This window comes from Indicator indicator, chromosome Z, assembly GCF_027791375.1.
Source record: "Indicator indicator isolate 239-I01 chromosome Z, UM_Iind_1.1, whole genome shotgun sequence".
In the NCBI taxonomy this organism is placed as follows: Eukaryota; Metazoa; Chordata; class Aves; order Piciformes; family Indicatoridae; genus Indicator; species Indicator indicator.
In genome coordinates this window covers 82,630,500-82,653,589 of record NC_072053.1, presented here as the reverse complement: position 1 = coordinate 82,653,589, position 23,090 = coordinate 82,630,500, and the positions used below count along the sequence as shown (strand labels likewise).

General features: G+C 42.6%; 1 protein-coding gene across 1 annotated transcript in view; it reads left to right on the top strand.

Annotated features, from left to right (window-relative positions):
- Positions 1-23,090, top strand: part of ACO1 (aconitase 1) — a 28,835-nt gene that overhangs the window by 5,434 nt on the left and 311 nt on the right. Inside the window, exons 3-19 of the mRNA XM_054397273.1 lie at positions 758-895; positions 2,796-2,865; positions 2,980-3,163; positions 4,609-4,748; positions 5,728-5,899; positions 6,359-6,459; positions 7,486-7,602; positions 8,823-8,982; positions 13,270-13,405; positions 13,857-13,941; positions 15,019-15,175; positions 15,670-15,794; positions 16,611-16,715; positions 17,420-17,562; positions 18,975-19,122; positions 19,504-19,626; positions 21,075-21,260. Coding sequence (XP_054253248.1) covers positions 758-895; positions 2,796-2,865; positions 2,980-3,163; positions 4,609-4,748; positions 5,728-5,899; positions 6,359-6,459; positions 7,486-7,602; positions 8,823-8,982; positions 13,270-13,405; positions 13,857-13,941; positions 15,019-15,175; positions 15,670-15,794; positions 16,611-16,715; positions 17,420-17,562; positions 18,975-19,122; positions 19,504-19,626; positions 21,075-21,260 — 2,290 coding nt within the window. The remainder of the gene's footprint in view (positions 1-757; positions 896-2,795; positions 2,866-2,979; positions 3,164-4,608; positions 4,749-5,727; positions 5,900-6,358; positions 6,460-7,485; positions 7,603-8,822; positions 8,983-13,269; positions 13,406-13,856; positions 13,942-15,018; positions 15,176-15,669; positions 15,795-16,610; positions 16,716-17,419; positions 17,563-18,974; positions 19,123-19,503; positions 19,627-21,074; positions 21,261-23,090) is intronic.

The window sequence follows — 23,090 nt, the reverse complement described above, 5'->3', positions numbered from 1 at the left end:
AGAAGCAGCAGCCAGACAGCCCAGCAAGTTGCAAACTGCAGACTCCAACTGCCCCAACTCTGTTTTGAGTGGTGGTTCTTAAACATTTCTATCTATCCAATGGAAGTGTTAGAACAATCATTATTTTGGTTTTCTACACCCAATAGTGACTTATTTACATTCTTTAGCTTTCTCTGCTTGAACTTTGAGAAGAAAAATTAAAAATGATGGTTTTAAACCATCACAAGAAGTTGCCACACAACCCTAGTTAGGGAGAAGATTCTCCTGTGCTTTGCAAAATTTGTAAGAGATAACCTTTGCCTTAAAATCAGCTGTATGAACATAGCAAAGGATGAAAAAAGGACAATGTTGTTTTCCCCCCCTGCATCTGCCTTCTTTTAATCAGCTTGGCAAGGAGAGGGAGGAGCAGAGCAAGAGAAGAGAAACCAGTTCAAGGTCCTAGACAGATGCTGACTGGGACTAAGTTTCCAGATTCCCAGCCACTTCTGTTGCATGATGGAATTTGGTTTTAGATTTTCATTCTTGCAGTGCTCAGGATACAGATACATTTAATTTTTTGCTGTTTCTGACTTTGTTTTACCCAAAGGCATGTCTCTGCCATAGATTTAATGATCCCAAGACTCAGGGTAAGGTTGCAGTTTGCTTTGTATGGGACAACAGTTGTCTGTTCTGCATCTCAGGATCTTGGTTGTGTTTGTTCTGTCGTTTGTTTTTTCTTCTCTTCCAAACTGCTTCATATAATTCTCTTCTGTTTTAGTGGGGTACCTGCAGTGGTTGACTTTGCTGCCATGCGTGATGCTGTGAAGAAACTTGGTGGAGACCCTGAAAAAATCAATCCTATCTGTCCTGCTGACCTTGTGATAGATCACTCCATCCAGGTCGATTTTAACAGAAGGTAAGGATACAAAATAACTCATATTTCTTAATGGAAGTAAGTGAGATGGATCTAGTTTTACTGCTGATAGCTCCACTGGCAATATTCTTAGAATGTGCAGCATTACATCCTACACTCTGAGAAGTGTTTGCCTGTTGTATCAGTTGCTGTGAATTAGAAGGAGGAATTTTGTTTTTCATTTCTCAGCAGCACAAGCCTGGACTAAATGTTAATAGAAATAGGCTCAGTCCAGACTGTGCTGATTGTATTTTCCCGTAATAATACTGCATTATTAGTAGTTTTTCAGAAATAGCTTTTTATTTTCCACATGCACATTTTTTGAGCCTCTTGGGCTTTTTGGAAAGGACAAGTGAGAATGTCTCCTTTCTTCTTTATTTATAGAAGAATAGACCTAAGCTGCCCTAGCCCAGCTCTGAGGTCTGTTTGCTAGTTCAGTGACTCCAAGCAGAACACAAGGCAGTATGGGTCCCTGTAAGTTCCATCCTCAGCTTGCTACAAAGAGGCAAGAACTCTCTGGGCCCACAGGGAAACACGAAACCGTTGCAGAGGTTACTTTGGCCCTTCATGATACCTAAACATGGGCATACCAAACCACCCTTCCATTACATATTTCTCTGTTGATTTGCCTCCACCTTCCAAACTCCTGAAGTTTTGGGGGTTTTTTTGGGAGTCTGCAGTTACCTTGTCTGCTAAAACACTCTGTGTATTTATTGTCCTCTCTAGGAGATAGTTTTGGAGCAGACCACTGAAGTTACAGCATTGCAAAGAAGAAAATTCCTAGAAGGTGGACATTAAAGCACATAGAGATAGCTTCTATAGAGTGAAAATAGTGAACTTCTGGCCAGAAATGTCTTGTGAAGCCCTGCTTCATGCAACAATGTTGTCAGACAGCTTTCAAATATAGCTTTTTTCCCTACAGATTTTTAACTGTAGACTATTAAGGATGTGCAGATTGTCACTGATGCTATGTCCTATATGGCAGGTGAGAAGAAGAAGGGCCCAAAAATACTGACTCGTCTAGCTGCTGAGTATCACCTACCTTTAACGTTTTATTTTCTAGAGGAGTTTAGAAACAGATGCAGAGTTAGAAATAATCATGTAAAGATTGATCCCTGAGTCAGTGGATGTTCTAGGACTAATCTATTAAACTGACCTTTTTGCTTTTTGATTTGTATCACATAATTTTTAAATTTTTTTAGGAAATGGTGTGTTTCCTTGTGACCCAGATCTGATTTAATCTCTACTATAGGACAAAATCAACTACTATGATTCTTTTCCTGTATTATTTTAATATCCATTTGGTGTTTCTCAATAGTATCCAGCACTTCGTTTTGATATTTTTTTTCCTGGTAATTACTTTGTCACAGATTTGATTTACTTCTGTTAGGCTCATGTATATATGGAGAGAACATTGCCAAGCCTTACACTGCAATTCTTTCAAACTTTTCATGCCTAAGTTGGGCAGCTGGTTTAGATGAGAAGTTTGTTAGCCCTGTCTGCTTTCAAAGAGAAAAGCAGCACTTCATCATCAATGATAACCTCTTTCAAACTGTAGTTATGTTCCAATTCCCATTCCTGTTCTGATGATTGCTTCAAATTTAGCTGTTGGAAATTCCACATTGCTCTTGTATGTATTCTGGCTTTTCCCTAGCTACAAATGCCTGCTCTATGTATAACATGCAGATTAGCACTTACATTTGAACCAGAATTCAGATAATACCTCTTAAGATTTCTTAAATTCTTGCCTGCAGTTCACAGATGCAGTGAGATTCAAAAGACAAAACTGATCATCATTAACATCAGCTAATAACTCTTCTATCAACCTTTGGGCTATATTTGACCAGATATAGATTTCAGGTGGATACTTCTGGTTCTGACTGCTGGCTATTTTCTCTTGCAGATCAGACAGCTTGCAAAAAAATCAGGACCTGGAATTTGAAAGGAACAAAGAAAGGTTTGAATTCTTAAAGGTACTGAAAGACTTAATCCTATTTGCATGGAGAAAAGTGCAGTGAACTTTTGTTCTCCAAGTGCTCGTGTGCACTGATTTTTTTTTTTTTTCCCTCCAATTCCTTCTGTTTCAGTGGGGCTCTCAGGCTTTTAAAAACATGAGGATTATTCCACCAGGCTCTGGGATCATCCACCAAGTGAACTTGGAGTACTTGGCAAGAGTGGTGATGGATCAGGACGGCTACTGTTATCCAGACAGTGTGGTGGGCACTGACTCACACACCACCATGATCGATGGACTGGGAGTGCTCGGCTGGGGTATGTCCAGTAGCATATTGTGAACAGTGTGTTGGATGACTGATGAGTTGACCCTGGCTGGCAGGGTCAAAGCACACTCCCCTGGATCCAGCATCTCTTGCTGGTGGCTGGTAGTGCTGAACTTGTTACATGCCTATCCATGGTTGGCCCTCAGTCTATCGAGTAATGTGTTTAAAGATGATTCAGCACCTAGTGAATGGAGTTACATGATTGGATCTGACACAGAATTACCTTTTTAACTGACCTAGGTATCTCATCCTGCTTCAAATAAATTGGAAATTGGTTTTCAGGACAATTTCAGAACCAGAAGTGGGAAAAAGGATAGGATGATACAAAACTGAGAGGAGTGGCTGACACCCTGCCAGGCTGTGCCGCCATTCAGCCACACCTGGACAGGCTGGACCGTTGGGTTGAGAGGAACCTCATAAAGTTCCATAAGGGCACATGTAGAGTCCTGCACCTGGGCAAGAATAATTCCATGCACCAGTACAGGTGAAGGGGTCACCTGCTGGAAAGCAGCTCCACAGAGAAGGACCTGGGAGTGCTGGTGGGCAGACAACAGACTTACCACAAGCCAGCAATGTGCTCTTGTGGCCAAGAAGGCAAATGGTCTCCTGTGGTGCACTGATATTTTACCATATTAAATTAGCTAAATAAAGTAGTCCTTTGAACTGGGTTCTTCTAACCCTGAGGGTGTGCTTCCACAAAGATTCCACCCTGCACATGCCCAAGCCCTGTTGAAAGTTAATAGATACAAGGAAGATATTTCTGTCTCAAGTAGCTTTTCTGTTACTGTTCTATACAGCAGTCTATACTCTTGACTTGAATAATCTTTCCTTCCCTCAAAACTAACTTCAGAGTTTTTTATTTGGTGACCAATAGTCATGGTCTGCCTACATTTCACTCAACAGCACACCACATTCTTTACTGAAAGAATTGTTAGCCATTGGAACAGGTTGCCCAGGGAAGTGGTGGAGTCACCATCCCTGGAGTAACTCAAAACATGAGTAGATGTGGCACTTTGGGACATGGTCTAGTGGTGTTGGGCAGAAGGTTGGACTTGATGATCTTAGAAGTCTTTTACAGCCTTAATGATTCTGATTCAATGCCCTATCAGTCATTCTTCCTTCACACATTGAATGTTTAAGTCATTACATAAGTAATACTTTTACATCTGTTTATTGTAGAAGCCAAGCATCCTCAGAGTGACTTATTTAGCTTTACCAAGTATCTTTTACAACAAGGATGAAAGTATGAAATGGAAAGAAATTTAAAAGGCCAGCCTTGCAGAAACTGAAAATGAGTGCCTGTTAGCAGAGGGCTAAGCCCTCTGGCTGTCTGCATTCTCTCCTCTTTCACACCTTCAATCCAGTGATCATCAGTGAGTTGCAGCTCATGGCTTTATCTCTCTCAAGAGCTGGATTGTATACTCCTGTTGCCTGCAGGTGTTGGTGGCATTGAAGCAGAAGCAGTCATGTTGGGCCAGCCAATCAGTATGGTGCTTCCTCAGGTGGTTGGCTATAAGCTACTAGGAAACCCTCAGCCACTGGTGACATCCACTGACATCGTGCTCACCATTACCAAGGTAACATGTCTGCTGTTTTGCCATTACTGCTGGAAGCCAGGCCTATTCTGTAGAAGGGAGCCACTGCTTTGCATGCTTAGGAGCCCTGTCTGTGCTTCCATGTAGCCTTTTTGGACTTCCTTTAAAGTTTTATTGCTCTGTTGGAATCATCTGCCCAGGATGATTCCAAATGCCCAAATTTCCCAGGGAAATCTGTTTCCCAGAAGCCAGGCAAAATAACGCAGCTGATGTGTCATGGGCTGTTCAAATCCTCATGTGGATCAACAGGCCTTGTAAAAGGATTTTGTTTCTCTACTGTCTCAAAAGAACCACAATGGCTTTCTTTATTTGTAAAGTCCCTACTTAAAATGTGGCACCATGGAAATGGACACTGAGTGCTGCAGTCTGATTTCTTTGACTTCAGGAATTTGGCTCATGTGTTGTATGTTCTTAATATGTTTATTCACTCTGTAGGTTGTGACTGAACTAAGAGTTTTACTGGGTCAGCATTAATGTTGTTGGGGGTCAGAAAACTGGTAAACATGTTAATCATGGAATGCTGTCTCTATAGAGAGCTTCCAGATGGGGAAAGCCAAGAGTTTTTTATGAGTTTATCCAGATGGTGTCAAGTCATTTACAGTTTGAATCATGTTCTTGTGCAATTGGTTCATCCTGTTGCCCCATCTTCCGTGGGTGTGCTGGCAGAAGAGCCCACACTATCTTCTCTTAGAACATCATGCTGAGAAGAGCACAGTTGTTCTAAGATGGACTTTAGTTCAAATGAGAAGAGGAGAAAGTTTAGAAGGAATACATCCCTGTGTTGTACCTTAGTATTGAAAGTTTGGATCTCTGTCTCCTTATCTTCACAATTTAGTTAAGTTTTGAAACCAGGAAGCATTGTTAAGAGAAGTCAACTGAAGTCAAAAGCTGGATTTCATAACACACATGCTGAGGTTGTTTGACACTTAGCAATGACACAGACCCTGTGTTTTTATAACAGCACCTTCGCCAAGTTGGAGTCGTGGGTAAATTTGTGGAGTTTTTCGGTCCTGGTGTGGCCCAGCTGTCCATTGCTGACCGAGCCACCATTGCCAATATGTGTCCAGAGTATGGAGCAACAGCTGCCTTTTTCCCAGTGGATGATATTAGCATTGGCTACCTGATACAAACTGGTGAGTGTAAGATGAGACCGTAAGTTGAAGGTGTAGTTGAAAGCAAGGGCTCTGGGTTTCTAATGTGCTGCCAGCAGGTGGGGTTCAACCAGGTGGAACCTTCTCTGAGCTTGAGAGGTTTTTTTTTAATGCATACCTGCTTATTCAGAGTGTTTCTTGTTCTTAGGGTCCATGTTCAGGAAGAGCTGAATTTTAAAGTGTTTCACAGCTGTCTGCATAGCCCTGAACCTAACCTGACTAGATGACAAAAGCAGGAACCTGCAGTTCTTGTTCTGCAAAAGCCACTAAGTCTGCTCAGTCTCTCTGTTTGTAGTGAGTCTCTGATGTTTGTGCTGAAAGGGTCAGTGCAGTGTGAAGTGTGAAATAACCTGTTACACACTCTCTTTTCTTTTTCTGGCATATAAGAGTTCTTCTGTTTCATTCACATTTTCTTTTTGCTGTATCTGTCTCTTGCCTTAGGCCGTGATAATGAGAAAGTTACGTGCACGAAGAAGTACCTTGAGGCTGTGGGAATGCTAAGAGATTTCAAGAACTCCTCTCAGGATCCAGACTTCACACAGGTTAGAAACTCCTTCTGGCTCCCTGCTTTATGCCTTTATGTCCTAATTTAATGTGACAATTGCCTGCTTTTTCACAGAAGTGAAGATATAGTCAAGGGATTCCTTATCCTTTATCTTGGTCCACACAGCTGACTTTAATTAGGGCCCAGCAGAATAAGTCAGTTGGCTCTCCAAGTGTGAAAACATGGACGTAGCTGTAGATTGACTCTCAGCTGAGCTCTGTCTGCTGCAGATTCTGCAGTTTGATCAATGTAGTTTTGAGAAGGCCAGTCCAGATTCAAGCACAGCTACAAAGATAGTGTAGATGTTGGCTGTGTGATCCTTGTCCCAGTTTGACCCTTCTGTTTAGCAACTTGTTTTAGTGTGTGAATCAGGACACTTAGAAGCTCTGTGTGGCAACCACAGACCACACAAGTCATTCTCTGTGCAAGAAAACAAGATTTTACATTGTGTCCAGGAAACTCAAGAGTAGTCCTGGTTTTCTCTACAGTAAGAGTTCACCTTTTAACTTATGTTCAGTTTGCATGACTATTCAAAAACCTTAGTAAATATGGAAAGATGCGGCACTCTTATTAAAACAAAGATGAAGGAATATGAAAATACAATGTCTCTGTTTCATATTAGACTGAATGTTTTCCCCCAAGGCTGGGATGAGTTTGTGCCAGTACCAGGATTTCTTCATATCATTGTTTCTGAAGAGGACCCTGCTGCTAGCATGTGAAAAAGATGTAATTCTCAAAAGCATCTACATTGTTTAGATTCTGTAGTCACACATGGGGTTTTCAGTAACTGAGGTACTTTTCAGAGCCGTACCTTGGAGCTGGTAGGGTCTAAAAATAGAACTGTTTCTTGTCTTCTGATCTTTGCCTTCTCATATGTCTGATAATTTCTGCAAACAAACATAAAAGTGTGCAGATTCAGCCTTGAGTAGAGGCAGCCAAGAGTAGAGGCAGTCATACATGTGGGTTAGCTGGCTTCCACCTGTCATGCAGCGCTGAACCACTCTCTGTTCCTCTTGCTGAATAGGTTGTGGAATTGGATCTCCATACTGTTGTGCCTTGTTGTAGTGGGCCAAAAAGACCTCAGGACAAAGTTGCTGTGTCAGATATGAAGACAGACTTTGAGACTTGTCTGGGAGCCAAGGTAAGGACTGGGAACATTTGGGCATGCAGTCCAATGCTTGACTCTGAAAGTTGTCTAGCCTTCAGGAGCTACATTCTGGGGGTTAACTTGAGTGTTCTTTACCTATTGAAAAGTAAATGAGGATGTTTGACTGAAGTTTAGAAGACAACATCAACAATGGGTAGTTTAAAATTGGTGTTAGGCTTAATGGGTAGTTTAAAATAGGGGTGATGATGAAGGTGTTCACATCCTCTTGAAGTAGCAGTCATTTCTGATTTTTAGATCTACTAGGACTAACATGGTTTTGACAGTAAGGATTCCTAAAAGAGCCATGATCAGTGTAGTTAGTAGAGTGGACTAAGTAGCTGCAATCTGGCTCTTGAGCTTTTCAAGCAGGTTATGCCCTGAGCTCCATGCGATAGTTCTGTAGTCAGTATTGAATCTATTCAGCAGATCAGACCTGCATAAGTCTCAGTGACTCTTTGATGCTGGTGGTAAGGACAGGAAAAAAACAAACAACATCTCTCTACATTGTGCAGTTAAAAATGATCACAGAAAGAAGAGCAAGATTTTAATTTTAATTAACATGTTCCAACACTTAAGTTTTCAAAATCAGTCTGAATCCTTACCTGGATAGCAGCCTTTGCTAAAGGCAGTGCAGAGCTCTAATGGTGTAAATCAAGAAACTTAACTACAGCAACTCCAAATAATTCTTCTTTTGTTACATGTTCCAAATTCCATTAGATGACCTTGTGCCTGCAGATTTCTTAAGCATAATTTTCATAGTGTGAACGGTGCCTTCTTGCTCTTTAGTTTTCTTCAGCTGTCAGGCTTTTACCTCTCTCACTTCAGCTCTGAGTGTAAGCTTGATATTTATGGCTTAAAAATCTTAGGTGTTACAGTTAAAACTGCAGGACTAGATTTTGCAACAAGACTACATGTGGTCAGGAATCTGGAGCATGTGGGAGGAAGAAGTGTCTGAGCAACCTGAAGAAGGATATAATAATGCAGGAAGAAAACACAAATGTGTTTTGCTACCAGTGAACAGAGACCAGAACAGACCCCAGGTCTGCCACTTTGACTGACCAGAGATTCAAGCCTTCACCACTAGAGCTGAAACTGCAAGAATGGATGTGACTGACAAATGCTTCTCATGTGTGAAATTCCCAGCCCATAGTAATTTCCAGTCAAAATACTTACATTAACCACATCATTTTGATTCTTACTCTCTCCTCTTACAGCAAGGATTCAAGGGATTCCAAATTGCCCCAGGCCATCACAACAGCAGAGTAAAATTTAATTTTGAGGGACAGGACTTTGAGCTTGCTCATGGGTCAGTAGTGATTGCTGCCATTACAAGCTGCACAAACACCAGCAACCCCTCAGTTATGTTGGGAGCAGGTAAGTTTATTTTGCTTGCTGTACAGAAATTCTCTATTACTCTGGCTGTGTGTCCTAAAGAATTACACTAATGTAATTCTACATGCACAGTGCTGGTTTTGTCATTTGGAGTGCTGAAACAGGGCTTAGGCCTTAAAGGGTAGCAGATGGAATTCTGATATCTAGAAACATGGGTTGAAGAAAACGTATTTTTCCTGCACTGTCTTCTCTAGGAGGCAAGCTGGGACTGAATTAACCAGCAGCTCTGACACTTGTTGATCATAGAAGCTGTTATGTAGAGCTGAGAAGAGGCTAGCAAAAGGCAGAGCCACAAGAAGAATGGTCTATGGGTTCAAGTCTGATGCTGCTCTGATCTGGTAGAGAGTAAAAAACCCATAGGTAGAGGTGTATCAAGTTGTTACAGCAAGAGTCTGAAGGCATGTGGGGGGTGAGTAGAGGAGGAAAATTATGTTCTCAAGGATTGCCATCCCTGAGAGCATTGCCATTTACATCTTAACTGTATCCAAGAAATGGCTGGAAGTGGGCTTATCACTATTCAAATACTACAGAAAACAGTCTGAGTTGGCGATCTTGAATTGCAGGTCAGGAGGCTGTTAATTTTTAATCTGGCCAGAAAATTTCTCATTCCAAGTGTTTCTAGGAACATATTTTGTGTATGTTCTTCATATTCACTAGCCTAGTACATCCCTCTTTGACAGGTGCTTGGCTACATGCTCAGATACTTCTTTCTGCAAATAGAGATATAGACATTGCCACGAAGTTCATCACTGCATTAGGGCTTCCTGGCCTCTCAGACTCTTTGTGGGCTGCAGGCTTATTTTCTACAAAGGCTGGAAGGGTGTGCAGTGGGCAGTGCAAAAGCCCTTGACCAAAGAGGATTGCTTACAGTTTGATGTCACTTAATTTGTCTCCTTGGTTCCTGTGTGCTGCTGGGAAGGTCTCAGCCTTTGGGCAGCTTCTGACAGCAATCACTTTGTGTTTAGTTTGTTGATCTGATATTTGTCACCTTTTTCTGGACTAGCATCTTCCTTTGGGCACTCTGTGGTACTGACAGGACACCCCCTTCCCAGCCACAAAGGGTCTTTTAATTCTTAGCAACAAATGGAGGAGAGACCTGCTTTAGTTCTTAGCCCTTTGAGAGCACCATAATTGAACAGTCTCCTATTTCACTTGCTCTTGACAGGACAGCCAAATCAACATATTTCTTTCCTCAGGTCCAACTTGACTGTAATCACAGAAACAGAGGATTATTTATTTCTTCCAAGGATCAAGAAGTAGGTTTCCTCCAGACAATCTTTGTTCTGTCCTATTCCCTTTGTTCTAGGTGGGTGTATCCCTCAGTTGTGCCACCTGCTTAGGATATAGTTTCCTCAGGTGTTTGTCTCCCAGGCTGAAGCCAGTCTTAACCCTCTCTGTGGCAGCAGGGATCATAGAATCATAGAATGCTGGGGGTTGGAAGGGATCTCCAGAGATCATCAAATCCAAGTCCACTGCAAAACAGAACCACCTAGGGCAGGTCACACAGGAATGTGTCCAGGCAGGTTTTGAAGATCTCCAGAGGAGCTTCCACAACCTCTCTGGGCAGCCTGTTCCGTTGCTCCATCACTCTTAAAGTCAAAAAAAGTTTTTTCTCATGTAGAGATGGAATTCCCTGTGATTGACTTTACATCTACTGCCCCTCATCCTATCACTGGGTATCACTGAAAAGAGACTGGCTCCATCCTCCTGACAGCCACCCTTCAGATATTTGTAGGCATTGATAAGATCCCCTCTCAGCCTTCTCTTCTCCAGACTAAACAGCCCCAGGTCTCTCAGTCTTTCCTCATAAGACAGATACTCCAGTCCCTTAATCCTCCTTGTAGCTCTCCACTGAACTCTGTCAAGTAGTCCCCTGTCCCGCTTGAGCTGAGAAGTCCAGAACTGCACACAGTATTCCACATATAATCTCACTAGGGCTGAGTAAAGAGGGAGGAGAACTCCCTTTGACCTGCTGGACACAGCTGCTTGGCTTAACAGCTCTTTCAGATGGAACTGTAGAATGCCCTGCTTGCAGGTAAAGTTGATACTTGGAGTGTGTTCACTACTCCTTAATACACAGCAGCCTGAAGAACATAGTCCTGAGAATCTCAGCACATGCACTTAGGTTTACCTTTGCTACCTTTCCATACAATGATGCTTATGCTTTGACTTCAGCAAAGAGGAAAAAAGTCATTGTCGGTCTCCAACTGTACAACTACAGTACAGAGAGGCACCCACCAGAAACAAAGAGGATAATTTGGCTTTCAGAGTAAGGTTTGAAATGAAAGCAAATAAACCATAGTGCGTTGCCACACTATGGACCAAGCCAAAATGCGATCAGTTGTTTCAAACTACCACTGTCTCTCCTGTGCACTAAATGATGTGCCCCTAGGGGCTGTGTGTCTGTGGGGATAGTGGCTGCATGCTTCACAGCCTAACCTTACTTTACAAAGATGTTGGATTAAAGTTTCTCAAAGCAGCTCAAGTTCTGGCATTCCCTTGCCAGTTTTTAGAGTTTTACCTTGCATTCTTTTTAGACCCGATTTTGGCAGGGAAAACAAAAAAAAAAAACACAAAACAACAACCCAGTGCTTTCAAACAGGCTATCAGGCTCTCAAGATTCTAGAATGATCATTTGTTTATGGTCACATTTTCAGACTTATCCAAGAGGTCAAGTTTCCAGAGCTTCCTCTGGCTGCCAGGGAGCCTCAGCAATCTCAGGAGTTGAACTGTTGTTTTTTGACTCACAAATCTACATTTAGGTCTCCAAATCTATTGGTGTAGGCCTTTTCATACCACATTTAAAAGTGGAGGTCTTCAGGTCAGGTCAGAGCTGGCAAACAGCTGTCAAAGGAAAAAAAAAAAACAGACTGATGACATCTTCCTGTTGGAGATCATGTTTCATCAGAACAGAACTGATGTATATTTTCTTGTCTGAGTGGATGTATGAGGGAGAGAATGAGGCATAGGAATGTGAAATTCTGCAGATTTTGCATAGCTGTTCCTTCTTTCATGTCCATCATTGGAAAGGGCTGGAGGAGGCTTGTTTTCTGAACATCCATCTGTGCTGGACAAAAGTGATTCAAAGGGAAGAAATTAATGATAAATACGTTTCTGTTTCACTAAAATACCTCTATCTATGCATGTTACAAATCCAGGCATGCCTGGGGAGGTGTGGGGACCCCATCCCTGGAGACAATCAAGGTCAAGTTTGCTGGGGCGCTGAGCAACATAATCTGGTTGGGAATCTCCCTGCTCACTGCAGGGGTGGCTTGGAGTCAGATGACCTCTGAAGGTCCCTTTCAACTCAGTGCATTCTATGATTCTGTGAAAACAGCACCTGCAACAAGATGTAGATTGTGAAACAGCTTGTTTGTGACAAGGGCCAGAGTTGATGCTCTCGTAGACATCTTATGAGGGCAGCAAGTCATATGCTGGTAGTTATTTCAGCAGTGTGCCACTAAACCACCATGAGTGAGAAGCTGACAATTCTTCCTTGCATTTCTTCTGAGACAATAGTGTTCTGAGTATCTGTGCTGCCCCATTGTGAGTGCCTCTTGCTGAGTGCAACTTCCAGCAGCTTTCCAGTGGAGCAGAAATTACAGACTGGACCTGCAGCATGGCAGACCACTCAAGCTCTATGTGGTTATTGTGGGATCGGTGCTTGCTTGCTCACTGCATTGCAAGAAGGACCTCAGGGAGCTGTTTGAAAGAGTCCAGTGCAGAGCCACAAAAATGATGAAGGGAGTCTCTCCTTCCCTACGAGGAGAGACTGAGGGAGCTGGAGCTCTTTAGCTTGAAGGAGACTAAGGAGTGACCTCATTCATGTTTATAAATATATAAAGGGTAAGTGCCCAGAGGATGGAGCCAGGCTGTGCTGGGTGATGCCCAATGACAGAACAAGGGGCAATGGTGGAAGTTGGGGTATAGGAAGTTCCATGGAAACATGAGGAAAACTTTTTGCCTGTGAGGGTGACAGAACACTGGAACAGGCTGCCCAGGGGGATTGTGGAGTCTCCCTCTCTGGAGATATTCCAAACCTGCCTGGATGTGTTTCTGTGTGATCTGCTTTAGGTGATCCTGCAGAGGGGTTGGACCTGGATGATCTTTCAAGGTCCCTTTCAGCCCCTAATGTTCTGTGATTCTGTTATTGCTGGAAATGGAGCCTTTTCTGCTTTTCAGTTATTTAATGGTACTTCTGTCAACTTGTTGATCCACCAAACTGCCCCACTTCCAGGAAAAACTGCAACTATCCTTTGCATTTTTCAGGATTGCTTGCTAAGAAAGCTGTGGAAGCTGGTTTGACAGTGAAGCCATACATTAAAACTAGCCTGTCCCCAGGAAGCGGGGTTGTCACTTACTATCTGAGGGAGAGTGGAGTTATGACTTACCTTTCCCAGCTGGGGTAAGAGTGCTTTTCTTACTCTTGTCCTGTGGCTGCTGCAGTAAAGGCATTGATAACAAGCAATGCAAGAAAATAACTCTTTCCTTCTACAGCTTAAAAGATATGGCAGTGAGAGAGAAGGCCTGTTGTCTGCTGTAGCTTCTTGAAGACTTATGTTCTTAAGCAGAAAAATTGATTATTTTTCAAGAATAATGGTTTTAAATAGCATAAACAACACTGTATTGTTGTTCATCTTGCTAGATAACACATTTCCCAGATTTTTGTTCTGTCTGCATGGAGAGTTTCTGCGAGGATAAAAGTGGAGCATTCTCCAAACCACTGAATTTTATCAGCAATTCTTGACTTAAAATAGTACCTTTTCTGAGAGTCACCCTAACCAGCTGCTAGGGAGTTGAGGCTTCTTGTTCCAGACCAGCCTTTTGCTCACTGTTGATTTCTGTGCCCTGTCTAGGTTTGATGTGGTGGGTTATGGCTGTATGACATGTATTGGCAACAGTGGACCCCTGCCAGAGTCTGTGGTCGAAGCCATTACACAGGTATTCAGCTTTTCCTCTTAACAAAAGCTTATTTAGCTAAGCTCTTCTCCATTGTGTGCTGTTCTCAGCTGTGTTACACTGTGCACTTAATTCTTCTCAGCTGTATCCAAAGTAAGTTCAGTCTATAAATTCTTTTTTTTCTGTGGCAAATCATAGAATCATAGAATTGTCAGGGTTGGAAGGGACCTCAAGGATCATTCAGTTCCAAGCCCCCTGCCATGGCCAGGGACAGCTCACACTGGATCAGGTGCTCAGAGCCACATCCAGCCTGGCCTTAAACACCTCCAGGGATGGGGCCTCTATCACCTCCCTGTCTTTTTCCCTAAATTTACCCCAAAATAAGTAAAAGGTAGAAGGGAGAAGTCATATCATTGTCACTGCCAATGGCTCTGCCTGCTGTGCTTGCTGCCCAGGGAGGTGGTGGAGTCACTGTCCCTGGAGGTGTTCAAAAAAGGATTGGACGTGGCACTTGAAGCCATGGTTTTAGTTAGTCATGAGGTGTTAGATGATAGGTTGGACTTAATGATCTCTGAGCTCTTTTCCAACCTGGTTGATTCTATGATTCTATAATAAAAGCAAGTAAACCAAAAAGGTAGCAAATGTTCTACCGTAGGAAGCATGGAAGATTAGTCACTTGTGGATTTGTTGTTGCTTTTGCAGAGGGAAGGCAAAGATCAGTATTTTCTGTCCATATATGGAAGTTCTTTTATTTTTTTTTAGCATATTTAGGTCTTTGAAGACTGCATGAGAGTCACAATTTAGAGTAATTTGGCATTTTGATCGTATAAAATGCCCCAGATGCAAAACTAAATCTTTTGTACTGTTTGTCAACAGAAGTAAGAATTAGTTTTGGCTGCTTGAAGACTGTTTTCACAGTGAGGCATACCTTTCAGCTTGATAATAAATCCCAGAGGTCAGAACATAGTGGTATAATATTGATCATCTTTACATTGGGGATTGTCCAGTTCTGTGACTGTCCACTCATGGATGTTGCAGCAGGGTGCAGCCCTGCTTACCTGCCGGCTGTGTAGAGCCTGGAAACACCTCGTAACATTGTCTCAAACTTCTGTCTTACAGGGAGACCTTGTAGCAGTGGGTGTGTTGTCTGGCAACAGGAACTTTGAAGGACGAGTCCATCCCAACACCCGTGCCAACTACCTTGCCTCCCCACCACTGGTCATAGCCTACGCAATTGCAGGGACTGTCCGGATCGACTTTGAGAAAGAGCCTTTGGGTAAGGCAGCCTCAAGATGCTTCTTTTCACAGTTTATAAACTAAACTGGTTGGAATTAAGCTCTTTAGAAGCATTCATCCAAGGAGCTGCTTCAAATGACTAGGCTGTGCGGGATACAGAACAGCAATGAGTCTGATGGAGAAAGGAGGAAGCCTAGGTTGATGAGCATTGTAATTCCACAGGGGCATCTCTTTGGTTATGTCTAGGTGAGAGACTCTCATGAGCAACTTGACATAGCAGACTTTCTTTGAGCAAGTAGTTCAGCTAGACAATCTTCAAAGATCCTTTCCAACCTAAATTACTACATAAATTATTCTGGAAGGCCATTGGAAATCACAAAAGAAGGCTTATCTACAGACACCCTTGTAGATGAAATAAAATGTCTCATGGGTGTTGGCAAGGTCAGAAAGAACACAAAACTAAGGGCACCATGGTAACCTTTCTTTCTTAATGGAATGTTTATACAATAAATGAAACAACACCATTTTCTACAGGAATAAATGCTTCAGGGAAGAAGATTTTCCTGAAAGATATCTGGCCCACCAGAAATGAGATTCAGGCTGTTGAGCGTCAGTTTGTTATTCCTGGGATGTTCAAGGAGGTCTACCAAAAAATAGAGGTGAGTTACTCCCCTGGGCAGTAGTTTGGTTGATGTCCTGTGCTATTCTGAGGTGTTAAATAAGCTGGCCTTGATAATGAAACTAAACTTTTCCTCCTGTTGCTGTTGTTCCAGGTCTGACTATTATCCAAATGAGTTGTTTGGGTTTATTTAAATGGCTTCTGGCTAATTAATTGGTTCTTACAGGCACTCATGTCCTGAAAAACTGCACTTCAAATTTTTTTTTTAATGTAACATATAGATGGTGTTTTAAACAGCCATCCCACGTGGATATTAGAAAGTGAGATTATTCCAGCTTCACAGATGTATTGTTAGCTGACATAAAAGTCATTTGCATTATTCAATAGCATTTACAACATGAAAGAGCTTGTTCTTGGTAATGTCTTCCTGCAAGCCTATCTTAGGTCTTGAAATAAAATATTCTTCAGGTTTGCATGCTAGGAAAGCTTCTTAAAGTTACTGATAAATACACTTGAGAATTATAAAGTGTTATCTGTGCCCATGGTGGTGTTAGGCCAGTGATTGAACTTGATGAGGTCTTTTCCAACCAAAGGAATTCTATGATTCTATAATGCAGGTTTTTGTCAGAAAACTGGATGAACAGCTTTTTGTAACGAAGTGAGGATTTTCCTAACTCTTTCAATAGAATCCCAAAAAAACCCAACCCAAAGTTAATGTGTATTGTACAAGATTTTCCCAAAGAGCTGTAAGAAATGCACAAGGCTTTTGTTGAAGTCAAGTTTGTCATTTTACTTGGAACCTGAAATCATTCTGTTGCATCTGAAATGAGTTGGATGGTTTTGTGTTGTTTTTCAGACTGTTAACAAAGCCTGGAATGCCTTGGATGCTCCTTCAGATAAACTCTACACTTGGAATCCCAAGTCAACCTACATCAAGTCACCACCGTTCTTTGATGGCCTGGTATGTGCACATTTCCCCTTTGAATCCAGCCAAAGAGTGTTGTGACCTTGACTAATGTTGAAGGAAAGCCACTCCAAGTGTTGAAGTGTTGTGGGAGCACCTTTCATAGCCTACTGAGGTCCTGGTTCTGAAATGTGGGAGTTACCCTGCTGTGTTTATTTTAGTACAAAGGCATGAGTGCATCTGAATATTAGATGGGTTCCCTGCCACTTCAGGGCTGTTCCAAAGTCTCTTTTTTTTTTTTTTTTTTAAGCTGAAACACTTTTAAGCAGTCACAAAGCAAGTAAGGGAAAATTACAGGAAACAAACCCCACAGTTCTGCCTGCCTGTCTGCATTTTGCACCAAGTATTTCACTGTTCAGTGCTGTTTCAGTGCCATTTGAAAGAAAATGCAGATTTCAAATCATGCAGATGGCTGTGAACCTTGGATTTTTATCTCTGTTCATGCATACACCACAGGAAGCCTCAGCTAATTATTTTTTCTTTTCCTCATGTATTTTCTTCTTGCATGAACTTGCTGACAGACAGCCAGGATATCATATTTTGTTAAAGAACCTAGACATTTTTAGTAGATTTTTAGTGTTTTTCCTTCTTCTTAACACCTAAGAAAAGGAAGACTTTATTTTGCAATTGGCACTTTTGAGAAAGGCCAGGGAGTTCTGTGTCATGTATTAATGGTCTTGTTTCTGTTTGTGATGGTTTAGACTTTGGCTCTTCAGACCCCCAAAACAATAGAAGGTGCTTATGTCTTGTTGAATTTTGGGGATTCTGTGACAACTGACCACATATCTCCAGCTGGGAATATAGCAAGAAATAGTCCTGCAGCTCGTTATTTGACCAGCAGAGGGTGAGTTCTACTTCTTGTTCTCATTGTAATTTGGGAAGAGGAAGGAGCCACAGCTACTAGACCGTGTTACAGGCACATGTACCTACTGTTTGTTCGTTGTGGTGGATGCCTGGAGAACATACAACAGAGGAAAGAAAAAGCATTTCTTTCTCTGCTGTTTCAGCAGCTCTCTGCAAGTGTGAGGGCTTGCATAGAGCGTGCACATCCTGTTACACTGGAGAGATGAAGATCTTTGTGTGGTGAGAGGGGAAAAAGGTAACACTGAGGTTAGTTTTTGCACTAAGACCATCCATAAATAAGGGATTTGGGATTTGTCTCTCTATCAAAGCAAAATGGTCATGGTTCTTAATGCCAAAAGTTGTTTTTATACTAACTTCTTCTAGCTTGTGCAACTGTTTCACAGGCCTAGGCTATCAGGAACTGCAGAACATCCAGAAGTTTAGGTTTCAATGCAGCTGGAAGTGGCTGGCAGAAACTATTGTGCTTGGAGTCCAAAGCACTGTGAAATGTTGGTCTTTTTCTACAACCAGCCTGTCTGTTTGGCACTCTGTATCCAACTCAGGGCAAGACTAGAATTTGCTGAGTTGCCCTGTTCAGTCTTCACACATCACGTAATACTTTTATCCTCTGGTTTAGCACTTCCTACAACTGCAGTGGTGTTTTGAGGAACAGCACTGCCCTTGTAAAGAAAGTAAACTAAAAAACTCACTGGACCTAGTAATTCTGGAGAGGAATTGATTAAAACAGTGTAATCTACTGAAAACTTAACTGCTCTGGACTCTTTCTGCCTCTGCTATCAGACCTGAATGGTCCTACACACATTACAAAACAGATGTTGTATGTCAGAGCCACTGTTTGGATGTAGCCCAACACAAACAGTCCACTTTTCTGTCACGTCCCAGCAGTTTTTGTTTGCTGGTTAGGCTGGAGTGTCCCCTCATTCCCATACCTCTGTTTGCAAAGGAACTATGTCTGCTACAGTTCTAACTTGCAGCAGGGGCTCTGTCTCTGCCTTTTAGATGTTCAGCACAGTGGTGTGATGTTCTAGATGTGGTGGTAAAATAAACGAGGAGGACTTTCAGTAGCTATTAAGGATTGTATTGTGTCTTCTGAACTAAGATGAACTATATCCATGCATCAGTATCAGATAGTGTTTTCTAGGGCAAGAAAGAAGAATACTGTATGGAAGCTGCTTTCTGGGACCAAGCTGTAGAGTTTTGATTATTTCTTTCACCTTCAAAACATCTTAGAAGTAGAAGTATCAGCAGATTGGCTGCTACTGCTGTGATGGAAACTATGTACACAGCTGCCTCAGAAACATCAGTTCATTGCTTTCTGTTTTTCAAAGCAGACTGCTCTGGGCCTGAAAACATTTTCCTTTTTTGATTCTTTGTTTTCTTTTCCTTTGACAGCCTGACTCCCCGGGAGTTCAACTCTTACGGCTCCCGCAGAGGCAACGATGCCGTCATGGCCAGGGGAACATTTGCAAACATTCGCTTGGTGAACAAATTCATTGACAAACAAGGGCCTCAGACTATCCATTTCCCTTCAGGGGAAACTGTAAGTACACATGCTGCTCTAACTGAGAGTGGATTAGTAGTGGCTTTCGTTTTCACAGGTTAGGTCATTAACTTAAGTGCTTTTTAAGTCAAGTTAATGAGGTGATAGGAGCTGTATTGACCCTAGAGAAGCAGGTGACACATACCTACATAACGTGGTGCTATCAGGCAGATCAGTGGAGAGTAAAAGCACTGTAGAAGCAGTACTGCAAGTGCAGGTTTGTGTTGGGAGTGAGGTCAGGCTTGAAGCCACAAAGCACTTTGTGGTCATATCCTTAAAGTGCTGCTGGACAGAAAGTGTGGGGATACTTTTTTCTTGTTTCCCTGGAACAGTACTTCCACTCCCCAAAAGAGGATAAAGTGTTTGGCATTTTCATTGCAGCTGGACGTGTTTGATGCTGCAGAAAGATACAAGCAGGCTGGACATCCTCTGATTGTGCTGGCTGGGAAGGAATATGGTGCAGGAAGTTCCAGAGACTGGGCTGCTAAAGGACCATTCCTCTTGGTGAGTGACTACAGTAAATGAGGAGGACAGTCCTTGGAAGTTCATTCCTTTATCAGGATGCTTGTTTTGACCAAGCATCCTGTCTAGCTCATTCTCCCTTTTAGTAGCAGGAGCTGTTTTGAAATCTCAGCTGCCTCCCAGCAGCCACAGTAGAGTTGCAAGAGCTATTTAAATATTAATAAATCCTGCTCAAACTGGTAACCTTGACTGATCTTCAGCTAGAAATCCTCAAGACTACACAAGGAGTGCAACTTCCTTTACTTGTCTTTCCCATAATCCAGTAAACCTTGGATCTGCTTCCAGGTGCCTTCAGCTTACTTAGCAGGGAAGATAGAAAGTGTAAGGTAAGAGTGATATCAGTGAAAATAAAATTCAGTATGGAGAGTGCAGGGGTACTTACTCTCTATCTTGTCCTACAGTCTTTACCAGCCTGAACTCTGGTTCAAGCCTTCTTGGTGTGGAATTTGGGGAGGCAATAGTGTATTTATTGTTAAACAAAGTTCTAGGAGAGTTGGTGTTTAAGATTACACTCATCCAAGTTTTGGTTGGTTGTTTTTTTCCAGTCATGACTTTTTTTTGTCTTAACAATATTAACAAGTAAACATTTAGAAGTTAATTAAGCTGTCTCTTGGAACTCGTAGTGTAGAGGGCAACACTGAACTAGATGTATGGAAATGACCAGTGGTGCTCTGCATAAGTCACCCTAAAGAAGTGTGTTCTTCTCCACGCTGGGGAGACTTCACCTGGAGTGCTACATTCAGCTCTGGAGTCCTCAGCACAGACAGGGGAGGCCACAGCAATGCTGGGAGGGCTGAAAGGCCTCTGCTGAGAGGCCAGGCTCAGAGAGTTGGGTTTGTTCAGCCTGGAGAAGAGAAGGCTCTGCTGGAAAGGTCTGGAAAGGCCTTTCAGTGCTTAAAGGCCTATAAGAAAGATGGGCACAGACTTCTTCAGTAGGGCCTGTTGTGATAGGACCAGACATGATGGTTTTAAGCTAATAGAGGGAGATTCAGACTAGATACACAAGGGAAATGTTTTGTGCTGAGGGTGGTGAGGCACTGGCACAGGTTGCCCAGAGAGGTGGTAGATGCCTCAGCCGTGGCAGCATTCCAGGTGAGGTGGACAGGACTCTGAGCAATCTGCTCTAATTCCAGGTGGATTGAACTAGGTGACCTTTAAAGGTCCCTTCCAACCTGAAGCATTTGATGATTCCTGAAAAGAAAAAAGGGTATGCATTTTTTGGACAGTCAGACTTCTTTTAAAGATGTTTGAAATGTAACATGTAATCAAGTCATCCTGGACAGCCTGTTCTCAGACAGACTGTCTGACTCCACCAGTAACTGGTAAATTAAACAGGGGGTGACCACCAACATTACATTTTCCTTCCTGTGAACACAGAAAGACAGTGCTGAGCCATGAAGATGAACTTGTACCTGTTGTGTATTTTCCAGGGTGTCAAGGCTGTGCTTGCTGAAAGCTATGAGAGAATTCATCGAAGCAACCTGGTAGGGATGGGAGTGATTCCTCTGCAGTACCTACCTGGAGAGGATGCAGGAACTTTAGGCCTCACTGGACGAGAGCGTTACACAATCATCATTCCTGAGAAACTGAGGCCACAGATGAACATCCAGATCAAGGTATTGAGACACCTGAGAGATGAATTTCCTGAATCTCTGTCATTTTCACTCAAAACGTAACTGTCTCTTCAAACAATGTGCAGTAAGCTTCTCTCTCTTGAAGAAGGGAGCAGAACTGAGATGGTGAAAGGGGATGGAAACACCATTCTGATAGGAATTTGCTGTGATGGGATCTAAGAGCAGTGTGCCCGAACTGTTTCATGTAACACAGAGCAGTCCTGTATTTTAGACCAATCTTTCAGAGTCCACCTTTTTTTTTAATTTTAATTTTTTTTTTGTCTCAGTTAAACACCTGAATCACAAGAGAAAGCTAACTGTAAATATTAAATAAAATGATTTAATTTCATTTCAAATTGGCAACTGAACTGACAGAATGTTGCACACTGCAGCACTCAAAGTGAAAGCTAAGCATACCCAGCACAAAATCTCATTACCACGCAGGCCCTGCTTTTTGTCTAGCATTGCCTGTGCTCTTTGAAAAATAGTAGCATTTATGATAAAAAGTAGTCTAATTCGTGATGGGAACATCTGTGTAAACCAGACTTACTTAACCTAATAGCATCTGCTTCAAAAACCTGATTTTTTTTTTTAATTGAAGTTAGCAAACAATGTGCTTGCTGCATGTTCTTTGAACACAGGTGGTCTGCTTGCATTAGCTTCTAACAATACTTGTTTACATGTGCCTTATTAACTGAAAAGTGTGGCTCTCAATGGGTTTAGGTCAGCTTCTCAGTCACAGATAAACATTGTGTGTTTATCTGGAGTATTGTGTCCAGTTCTGGGCCCCTCTGTTGAAGAAGGACCTCAGGGAGCTACTTGAAAGAGTCCAGTGCAGAGCCACAAAAATGATGGAGTGGAAGATCTTCCTTAGGAGGAGAGCCTGAGGGGGCTGAGGCTCTTTAGCTTGGAGGAGGAGCCTGAGGGGTGACCTCATTCATGTTGATAAAGATGTAAAGGCTGAGTGCCCAGAGGCTGGAGCCAGGCTCTGCTGGGTGATGCCCAATGACAGCACAAGGGGCAGTGGTGGAAGCTGAGGCATAGGAAGTTCCATGGAAACATGAAGAATTTTTTTTTTGACAGGGTGACAGAACACTGGAACAAGCTGACCGGGGGAGTTGTGGAGTCTCCCTCTCTGGAGATATTCCAAACCTGCCTGGATGTGTTCCTGTGTGATCTGGTATAGGTGGTCCTGCTGTGGCAGGGGTGTTGGACTTGGATGATCTTTTGAGGTGCCTTCTAACCCCTAACATTCTGTGATTCTGTGATCTGGAAGCACCTGACTAGGGTCCTCTTCAGGAAAACAATGGTTTTATTCACTTCCTGCCCTGTCTTTGTGCTTTTGTGACTTCCAAGAACTAAACCTCAAAGAAAGCTAATGAAATTATCATTCCTGTTGTACCCAAGCCAGAAGAACAGGCTTACAGGATGTTAGGGGTTGGAAGGGACCTCTGGAGATCTTCGATTCCAAATCTCCTGCCAGAGCAGGACCAGAGAATCTAGCAAGTCACACAGGAATGCATCCACACAGGTGGTGAAAGTCTCCAGAGAAGGAGACTCCACAGCCTCTCTGGGCAGCCTATTCCAGTGCTCTGTGACCCCCATAGTGAAGAAGTTCCTCCTCACGTTGAGGTGGAACCTCCTGTGCTGCAGTTCAGAAGCATCGCCCCTTGCCCTATCACAGGGTGCAAGTGAGAACATCAGTAGTTAGTATAAGTGCTTGAAAAGATGGCCACCTCTGGGCTGATAGTAGACATAAATCCAGATGAGACAGCAAAAGTAATGCCTGGAGACTCCATGCTGTGGTTATTATGGTTTGTTCTAAACCACTTT